The sequence below is a fragment of the Stenella coeruleoalba genome, assembly GCF_951394435.1.
Source record: "Stenella coeruleoalba genome assembly, chromosome: 8".
NCBI classification, from domain to species: Eukaryota; Metazoa; Chordata; class Mammalia; order Artiodactyla; family Delphinidae; genus Stenella; species Stenella coeruleoalba.
In genome coordinates, this window is record NC_137154.1 from 96,344,636 (window position 1) to 96,355,135 (window position 10,500).

The following is a 10,500-nucleotide window of genomic DNA, read 5'->3' on the forward strand; positions in this document are numbered from 1 at the left end:
CACCCTTTGCCAGAACTCCCTGTGCATGCGTGGAACAGAGAGGAGCTCAGTTACAGGGAGACTGGCCAACCACCAAGCCTTTTGGCATCTGCAAACACAATTCCCACGTTTTCAGCCTCATTGTTGAGGAGCTACAAAGAGAGAGGGAAAACATAAAATTAGATGCATTTGTACTTGATGGGTTGAAGAGCTTCTTTCCTCAGAGAGTAGATTTTTCTGATGGAACAAGGTCCAAGGTCAATTCCCGATACATTTTTTTTGTTTGTTTTTGCAAATGCAGGTTTTAGAAATGCATTTTCTCTGACTCTCAACTTGCGACATAAATTTAGTGTTTATGAGATTTAGCTAATTTAAGCCAGCACATTCCAGCAAATCTGTGCATCTGTGTGCTCCCGGTGACAGCTGTGCACCACACACAGTCAGACAGGTGCTGGCTACTGGCTACCACTGGGGCCCGGAGCCCGAGATGCAGGCGTCTGTGTCATGTGGCTCACCTGTGCAGGTCTTCCCCTGTGGGTCTGGGTGGGCTGCACTGGAAGAGGTTCGCCATCTCCATAAGGCTCCTCTCTATGGCTCCTCAGAACTGCTCTGCCGTGTAAGTCCCTCCTCCATCCTGGAATCCCTACAGCATCTGAAAACAAAAGCCCCCTCCCTGCCAAGGGTCAGAACCATCTTCTTTACGGGACCTCTGCACCTTACTGACTCCACTTGTACCTGCATTCATTTATTCAACACGACGCGATTATTTGCTCTGTGCTACCCAAGAAACAAAGTAGCTGAGTCCCAACTATGTATGCTTTTTGGATACCTTATTTAATTATTACAACAACCCAGTGGGTTTGGAAATGTTGGAATTCCCCATCTTAAAGTTTAATACAATGTATAGTCCAGTTCCTCAGTCTCTCTAGCCACACGTCAACTGCTCAATAACCACGTGTGGACAGTACAGATATAGAACATTTCTGTCTTCACAGAAAGTGCTACTGGACAGCATTGTTTTAGATCATAAGAGTTTTATGGACAAAGCGTTTTGTGGCTAAAAAAAGAGAGAAGTGTTTAGATAACACTTCGTTCTCTCTCTCCCTCGTGGAGATTTTCAGCACACATTAGCATGGACACCCTGAGTTGTCCTGTGGCCAAAACAACTATTTACCTCAGCATCTTCCAAATAAGTTTGATCATATGCCCACCAAGGGATGCTGATCTCAAAGCTCACAGGATGCTAGCATGTGATGGAACAGAGCTGGGATATGTTGCATTCCACCAGGTGGCCCTCCTCATGTAGCATCCTCGCAGCATTGAAAGGTATAACAGAATCAAGGATTCTCCCCCGGAAATTTCTGCCACAAGCCCACTCAGGCAGGACTGAACTGGCACACCCCAGGCACCCAGCGAGAATGTTGAGAGACAGAGGACAGGCTGTAAATATGCCCAGGCAAAGATTGTCCTGCAGTCCTCATCTGTGCTGGCTACAGCGTCTCACCAACCTGACAGGAAGTTCTTTCTTGTGTCTAGCCACAGTCCCTCTTGCTTTGAAGCTGAGCCCTGTTTCCTCTGCTTCAGCTCTTACTGGGCTTTGGGAAGTAAGTTGTTCAGATGTTTAACACCTGCTGTGTGCCAAGTACCGCGCTAGATACTGTTGCCTCCTAGCCCAGGGCTATTTCCACTGGAATTGACATTCTCTGACATTCTAACAGTTCCTTGCAGATTGCAAAGCACTTTCACTTATGTTTTCCCACTCTACCTCCCTCTTTCCCAGTCATTCTGAGCTGAGCAAAGAGTCTTGGAGCTGCTAAGTGACTTGACTTTAAGGTCACGAAGCTGGTACATGACAAAACCAAGACTCTTAACTCTGGTCCTCCGACTATGAGCCAGGGCTTCCTCCTCCGAGGCCCCTCCCACCCTCCTGGGCTGCACCAGCAGACTCAGAGGAGCAGCTCGGGGTGGGCTGTACCCAGCAGGCACAGTGTCCTTTGAAGGGCAGAGATCTCCCTGGAGCAGTGTGTCCCCTTGCTCCGTTGAGTAGGGTGCGGGATGGCTGGGCACAAAGTTCTGGAGAGGATGAGCCTGCCCAAGTGCTAGAGAGGCCGGCCCACATCCCAGGGAAGACGCGTCAACCACACAGCGCTGCTCTGAGGACTCATCTGTGGAGGCTGCTGAGCGACCCTGGCCCCACCTACCGGGGGGGAGGGAAGGTGGGGCAGAGCAGGAGAAGTTCAAGGGCAAAGAGAATTCAAAATCTAATCAAAGGCTCAAGAAATGAGGGACTGAAGGGAAATGCAGCTCAGAGCTTGGGAAGAGACACTCTTCCATCTTCCTTATTAATGCAGGGCCAAGAGACGCTGCAAGTCGAATTAGGAACAGGAATCTAATTCTATTTTCCTGCTGTCAAAATTAAGCATAACAGAGATCATTCCCTGGGGAATCATGCCATGTACTCTCCTTCTTCCCCAAAGTAGATTTTCAATAAGCAGGTTTTGGACCAAGTAGAGTTGTACTGTGGATTACTTTATTTTTCTTTAATGGGGGAAAAAAAATTAGAACATCTCTGCAAGTACCTAGTTCTAGTGAGGCTGGGGGAGGAGAAGTGAGGAGCCCAGGCACGGCCATCTGGTCAACCCCACGGAGCCTGGGGACAGGGGGAGTTTGCTGTTAGGGGACTTCCTAGGAAAGTTGGGGTTCCCCACTACTGTCCCCAAGGCCCCTTTGGTGAGCCCTGCCACAGAGTTACCTTTTGAGACACTCAGGCTGGACCCAGAGCCTTTCACTCTTCGTGGCCGCAAGTATAATATTCCGTGTATTTTCCTGGTATCATTGTACATAGCTCAAATCAACTTTTTTTTCAGACTTGCTTTGGTGTTTCTAAGTATTTTAATGTCCTTTTTTTGTGGTTACAAGTCCTGAGCCCCTATACCCTCTGCCGTTTATGTGCTACCTGTGTGATCTTGGCAAAGTAGACTTAGGCACTTGCTAGCCTCTGTTGTCTCGTCTATAAAATGGGGATGAGGCTTCCTCCCTCCCAGGGTGGTTGAGGGGATAAAATAGGATGACACACAGTGTATAACAGCATCCACACCTAGGGAACACACAGCACACATGGTTTTAACTCTCTTTCCTTCCTGGAATCCCTTTTGAACAAGGTCAGGCCAGGACCTGCAGTGGCGTGACCGGAGTTCCGCTCTAGCCTTGTAGCATCCCTGTGTTGGCTAAACTTGGTCCAGATGTTGGAGAGGAGAGACTCTTGTCTCCTGGGGAGGAAGTGCGGCTGAAAAGAAACGCAGGCTGGTTCAGTAAAATGGGAACCGTCTTTGCAGGCAATCCAAGCTGCTCCACTACTCATGAGCTGTGTGATGTGAAGCAGGTCACTCTACCTCTCTGAGCTTTAGTTCCCTCCCATGTAGAGTGGGGATAATAGTGCCTCTCAGGGTGATTGGGTGGAAGGTATCTGGGCCCAGAATGTAATACACATTTAATTACTGTTACTTTATCCTGCAACCCTGGGTGGAGGACTGGTGTGTCGGGAATGGTACCCAGAGTCCCGTGTGAATAGCTGGGGGACGAGAGGGGCAGTAGTTGGCCTTTCTAGTGCCACCCACCCAGGAGGCACTGTGAGAGAGCTTTTGCTTACGGTGATACAAATTAACCACTTACAGAACACTTACTATATAACAAACACTCTGCTGAGGGCTTGAAATTATCTCATTTAAACCTCACGTTAACCATATAAGATGGACTCTATAGACATTTTTATTATATGGGTGAAGAAAAGAGAGATTAAGTCCATTTTCAAGGTCACATGGTTCTTGTTACCCCCTCTCCCTGCATCTCCGAACACTGTAGAAGAGACAGAAGTGAGGGACCATTTTTCCTATTTTATGGGAGGACTGAGGCCTTCTTCCCAGGCAACTCAAGTGGTGAATCAGAGGCCAGAACTTGGAATCAGAAACCTGGGTTTGGACCTTGGCCAGTTAGTTCTGTGATCTGTCCCAGCATCTCTCCTGCTGCAGTGATTTGGTCTCTACCCAGGAATAATGATAATAACTGCTTCCAGGGCACTTGTAGGGTTAAATCAATAGTATGTGAAGAAGCTTAGGAAACACTGAAGGCAGTTCTCAGGGCAGGGATGCCTCCTGGGCCCCAGTAATTAATAAACCAACAAACACCCTGAAGTGGAGAGGCCAAGGGGAGCACAGAGGGCAGGTTCTCCCCACGCCCATCCTTGCCGTCAGAGAAGGGGGCCGCCTCCATGGCCGAGCAGGCAGCAGGTGGGCCTCCTGGGACTGAGAAGTCTCAGCCTCCTCCTCCGTCCCCTCTCTGTCTCCTCCTCTGGTCCCCATAGTCTGGCCCTTTCTGTCCTTTCTTGGGGCCAAGCCCAGGTGTGGGATGGGACAAAACCAAGAAGCAGGTGAAATACGTACGTCGTTCAAGCATTTGAATTTGTTCCATGCCCCTGCCCCACTGACAACACGTCGGACCCTCCTCCCTCTCTCTCCATCAGAATCTGCTCCCTGGAAAAACAGGACGTGGAAACCGTACACCCGAGGCACTTGCACCTAGCAGGGGGAGGGGACTGGAGATGTACCAGGTTTAGGGCACAGTGCATGGTGGTGAACTCACATCGTCTCCCTACATCCTCACCATGATCCTCTGGTCGGTATTCCATCAGCTGCCTCCCACAAGATTTTAAAGTGTCGCCCCTGCTGGGAATATTAACATTTTCCAGAACCAAAGCTTGCAGCCCAGGGAATCAGCCAGTGGAGAGGAGGGATGCCCTTGACATGACTATTTATTCTTAATTTTTGATGCAAAGGTCCTCTGTGTCCCCTGCAGACCCATCCCTTAGGCGTTTGTGTCCTTGTCCTGCAGACCTGTGTAACCCCTGCTGTGCCTTTCTCAGCCTCTCCGTCCTTTTCCTCCCCGCCCCACCTGGCCCCTGGGTCCCAGTCCCAGAAGCCAGTCTCCCTCTTTCTTCCTAGAACAGCCAGCCTACTGGGTTTCACATCATTCCATCCCATTGCATACTGAGCGAGACTCATAGGTTCCCCAGGTCCCGCTCAGCCTTGGCCTCGGCAGGCGGACTCGCTGCTGGGCCAAGGGTCCCTCAGGAGAGGAGGGTCAGGGTGGAGGTGGAGGGGAAGCAGGGAGAGAGCAGCTTTTAACCCTTCTGGTGGCATCTGCCTTTGGCAAATCCCTTAGTTCCATGAAACAGGTAGAGGTGAGGAGAGCGACAATTGGAAAATACCAAACTGCACTGAAAAACTCTCATCTTCTTTATGTAACTAAACCACTTTTCCTCTTCTGCAGATGCTTTCCTCTACCTAGAATAAAAAAAGGATCCTTTTCTGATTCATAAAGACTCTCTGGGCTGGAAAGACATCAACATTTTTGTAGTTCAGCTTTCCGACCCTTGGTGTCATTCCCTCTACAGCCATGCTCAACTGGGGCTTCAGTCTTTCCTTGACTACCTCCAGCAATGGGGGACTCACTCCCTCCTGACGCAGCCGACTGCCTCTTTAGATGGTTCCAACAGAGCTTCTTCCTTATCATAGCTAAGTGTGTCCCCTGCGACTTCCATCCATTCATTATTTCTGGGGTTAGCCCTTGACTACAACTCAAGAGCAGGTCTGTCTTATGACAGCCCTTCCCCTCTTCCTCAGACCAGGCACCCACTTCCTTCAGTGGCTCCTCAAGTGACGTGCTGTCTGTCCCCACCTGGCAGTGCTGCTGCCCTGATCTGTTAGGATGCAGAGTCTCTCTCTTCCCCCAGAGGTCTGTGTTCAGTCCACCAGCAAGCACCGTGCGTCCCACCTCACAGTGGGGATGTGCCGAGGAGTTTGAAATAGGAGCCCTGCCTAACACTGTGAAATAATTACAGCACATGTTATCTGTCATAATACATGCATATATGCATAAGCATATGCTATCAAATGTTTCATATGGTTATTAACCAAGGGCTGTATTCTGTGAATTGGATAATAAATCCTGTGTGAGTTGGGAGAAGAGAGAAGTGGGTGGGGGCTGGAGATCGGAGAGAGGGTTTGAGGGAGGAGATGGGGTGAAGGACTGTTGGGATGTGAGTGAGTAGGGGGGGGATGGATGGAAGCCAGATTGGGGGGGTGCCTTCTGGGTGACAGACACTGTTCTGCTGACTTGCCATCTTCTGACTCCCGCTGTAAGGTAGTCTTGACGCTTATCTCACAGATGAGGAAATGGAGGGGCAGAGGGGCGGAGAGAATGGCTCACACTAGCTAACCTACGGGTGGTGCAGGAGCTGGGATTCACGGCCCACCTGGCGCTCTTTCTGTTACTTCAGGTGCAGTGCAGCCTGGGAAAGGGAGTGACTGGGTAGGAGATCCTGGGGACAGTTGCGGACCTCCCAGGGACTCGCTGCCCTTCTCCCCTGCCCTCCCCTGGGCCTTCCCTGCCTCCCTGCAAACAGTGTTGGATGAGAAGGAGAAGGGATGCTGCTTCCTTGTTAAAAAGGCAGCAGAGCACCCCAAGGGGGAGCGGGGAGTGGGGCATGTGGGCATCTATTAGGGCAGGGTCCCCAGTTTCCCTGACACGTTGGGGCTCTTTTACCCGGGAGCTCAGTGCACCTGCCAGCTTTAACGGGATGAAGGGTCCCTGGGCTGCCTTTGCCAGGCTGCTCCGTGCTGTGTGTAATTGTACTGTCACGCCCCAGGCTTTTGTCTTCTCCCACTGAACTCACTGCCCATCTGAAGGATCCCAGGGCATTTGGCCTCTCTCCCCCTCAGGATCCAAAGATTCTCCCTGCTGCATTCCAGGCCCTATGGGGGTTCACACCCACCATTCCTCCGTTACTCATACCCCCAGCTGCTCCCTTAGAGCGTGTCCTGGCAGATCTTTCCTTGAGCCAAGGAGAAGGCCACGACTTCAGCAGCTGCAGCTCTGCGGCCTCCCTGACCTCCTTATCCTTTGGATCGGGTGCTCAGACCTTTGTCCAAGTGGGATTTTGCTTTTCCCATCATCTCTGAGAAGATGTGAATATTCTCTCCATTTTACAGACAGGACACAGTGGCGCTACCCCATAGGAAACCAGATTTTCAGGCCACCAAACAAAATAGGAATATCATTTGGGTTGGGTTTTTTTTTTTTTCATTTTTATTGGAGTATAGTTGATTTACAATGTTGTGTTAGTTTCAGGTGTACAACAAAGTGAATCAGTTATACATATATCCACTCTTTTTTAGATTCTTTTCCCGTATAGGCCATTACAGAGTATTGAGTAGAGTTCCCTGTGCTACACAGCAGGTCCTTATTCGTTGTATTTTATATATGGTAGTGGGGATATGATTTGAACTTTGCTGTAGACTTAGCTACAGGTTCCTGGCCTCTAAGCTCCTGAGGGCAGGGTCTGTACCGGATCCATCTTCTCTGCTGGTGTCCTATTGGCCGGGTGCCGGGCCCTTAGGACGGTGAGTGCTGGGTGAACAGACGTGTACCTTCCTCCCTCTTCCTCCTGCCTCACTGAGTCACCATTCCTGACCTTTGGGTTCTTGTGGGGATGAGTAGACACAAAAGAAGTAACACTGATTCTACACGTGCCAGTTCCAAGTGTGCTTTCACATAGGATCTCAGTGAGTTCTCACCTGTTATGCCCATTTTACAGATGAAGAGTGGAGCCTTGAAGAGGTTAGATGGTTCTCAAGGTCACACAGCCAGCGAGGGTTGACCCTGAGCTTGAATCCAGATCTTCTGCATCTGGGTTGGCAGGAAGTGCCCTGGCAGCATCAGCGCCACTCTGGATGGAAGCCGGTGGTGAGGGGCTGGGAGGGGCACCGATAGCAGCAGGGGGTCTGTACAAGCCTCTATTGAGGCCTGTTTGGGAAGGAAGGAAAGGCCAACCCGATGCTGGGCTTGCGCGGCCTGGGTTTCTGAAGCCTCTTTGTGAATAGCAGGCCCTCCGGGGGCTCCCTGCTCCCTGCTGCAGCCTCCAGCTCCTGGGACCACCTTCTCAGGACCCGGGGGACGGGAGTTAGGGGTTGACCCCACCTTCCGGAGCTCCAGTCTCCATCATGCCAGGCCCATGGGCTCTACCCTGCTCCCTTTTCCTTGTTAACGCGGCACACCAAGGCTTCCCCGCCAGAGCCCAGAGACATGTGTCTCCAGGCCTCCCTGGGTTCTGTGCCTGTTGCTTCCTGCTGCATTTTATCCTAAGAGGCGTCTGTCTCAGGGGAAGAGGGTTGGATGGAGATGAGAAAATGGGGATTGTGGTCCCAGCTGTGCTCCCGGGCACATCTTGTCGTCTCTCTACAAAATGAGGGAGGTGCTACGAATGCTCTTCAGATGCCCCCCATCTTACCTTTTGGTTCTCAAGGGTCAGGAGGGGGCGTGACCTGAACAGGGAGGGTCATATTCATGACATCTCTGCATTTAATATTCCTTTAACCAGTACAGACACCAGAGCACTGGGATCTTTGGTTAGAAAGCAGCCCTTCCCGGGCCATCCTCAGTGTGTGCAGACTGTGTCTGGGACAGTTATTCCTCTCCTGCCTCCTGTTCGCCTCTGTGCTGTGGGATTTGAATACTTTATAGGATCCTTGGGAGGACTTGAATGAGATGAGCCATTAAAATGTTTAGCCCATTACCTGGAACACAATAAGAATTCAATAAATGTTACTCTTATCATTGATTGGCTTTTGAGAGCAAATGCCTATAGGTCTCTTTCCATTGGAATTGAGATGCTGTCTTCTCAGGAGACCTCCCACCCAACCACACACCCTCCTCCTGGCCTGCCTTTTCAGAGACAAAGCAGGATTAAGACCTTTGTGTCTGGGTGACATCCTTCTGGAATCCCTCCTCCCTTAGGCTAGACGGCAGATAGCGAGGGAGGGGGAGAGTCTTCAGCGCACAATCCCAGTTTTCTGTTTTGTTCTGCTCCCACATGATTGCCTGCTGGAATGCAATTCAAGACCTGTTCTTTCATAATCATAATAATACCTTGTCTCAGTGCAGCCGTGGTGCTCTGAGGAGTTCAAAGGGTTTCGCTAGACCTGTTTTCTGGGCCTTGTGACATTGAGGGAATTGCTCCCCGACCTCCACCACGGAAATAAAGGCTGGATGTAACATTTATGAGGGCTCACCGTGCGCGAGGTTCTGGCCTAAGCACTTGGCGTGTTACTTCATTTAATCTTCTCCACAGCCCTGAGCTCTGGCCTCTGATGTTACAGGCACACCTCGTTTTACTGCGCTTCGCAGATACTGCTTCTTTACAGATTGAAGGTCTGTGGCAACCCTGCCTCAAGCAAGTCTCTCAGTGCCATTTTTCCAACAACGTTTGCTCACTACGTGTCTCTATGTCACATTTTTTTTTTTTTTTTTTTGGTGGTACACGGGCCTCTCACTGTTGTGGCCTCTCCCGTTGCGGAACACAGGCTCCGGACGCGCAGGCTCAGCGGCCATGGCTCACGGGCCCAGCCGCTCCACGGCATGTGAGATCTTCCCGGACCGGGGCACGAACCCGTGTCCCCTGCATCGGCAGGCGGACTCCCAACCACTGTGCCACCATGGAAGCCCTCTATGTCACATTTTGATCATTCTCACCATATTTCAAACTTTTTCATTATCATTATATTTGTTATGTGATTGGTGATCTTTGATGTTACTCCTGCAAAAAGATGACGACCCACTGAGGGCTCAGATGAAGGTTAGCCTTTTTAAGCAATAAAATATTTTTAAATTAAGCTATGTGCATTGCTTTTTTTAGACATAATGTTATTGCACATTTAACAGACTACAGTATAGTGTAAACATAACTTTTATATGCACCGGGAAACCAAAAAGTTCTTGTGACTCGCTTTATGGCGGTGGCGTGGAACCAAACGCGCAACGTCTCCGAGGTCTGCCTGTATTCTCATTTCTCAGATGAGCAGCTGAGGTCAAGAGACCCAGCCACGTGAGGTCACCCAGTGAGTTAGGGGAAGAAACCCAGGCCTGGAGGGTCTCTGAACACAGGTCTTGGCTGCTGGGCCGCGCTGCCCCCAGGGCCGTGAGAAGGAGTTGAGGATTCTCTCGTCCGACTCAAGGGAGCCCCGTTCTCTGCTTTAAAAGAGCATTCCCCAGGGAGTCGGGGGAGGCCCTGGGCGCTGAGGAGGGTTCTTTTCATTTGAGATGGGGTGACAGGACGCCCCAGAAGTTAAGAGACTCGCTCAGGTTAGGATGTGCCTGCTTAACCGACAGGGGGCAGAGCCGCGACCCTGACGCCGCCCGAGTCTTCGCTTGTCCTGCTTTGGCTCCCGTGTCTCCCGAGGCAGCGCCGTGGACCCTCAGGGCTCTGTGCTCTCTCCCCCTTGCAGGCCTTTTAAACCTCGAGAAGCTGCTCCGGCAATTCCTGATCTCCAAGGACACCCTCTCGGTCCGGATGCTGGATGACACGAGGGACCCCACCCCACTCCTCAAGGAGATCCGGGACGACAAGACGGCCACCATCATCATCCATGCCAACGCGTCCATGTCCCACACCATCCTCCTGAAGGTGGG

At 51.0% G+C, this 10,500-nt stretch overlaps 1 protein-coding gene across 1 annotated transcript in view; it reads left to right on the forward strand.

Annotated features, from left to right (window-relative positions):
• The window catches only part of GRIK4 (glutamate ionotropic receptor kainate type subunit 4), a 397,554-nt gene that overhangs the window by 244,270 nt on the left and 142,784 nt on the right, over positions 1-10,500 (forward strand). Inside the window, exon 7 of the mRNA XM_079928310.1 lies at positions 10,317-10,495. Within this exon, the coding sequence (XP_079784436.1) occupies positions 10,317-10,495 (179 nt within the window). The remainder of the gene's footprint in view (positions 1-10,316; positions 10,496-10,500) is intronic.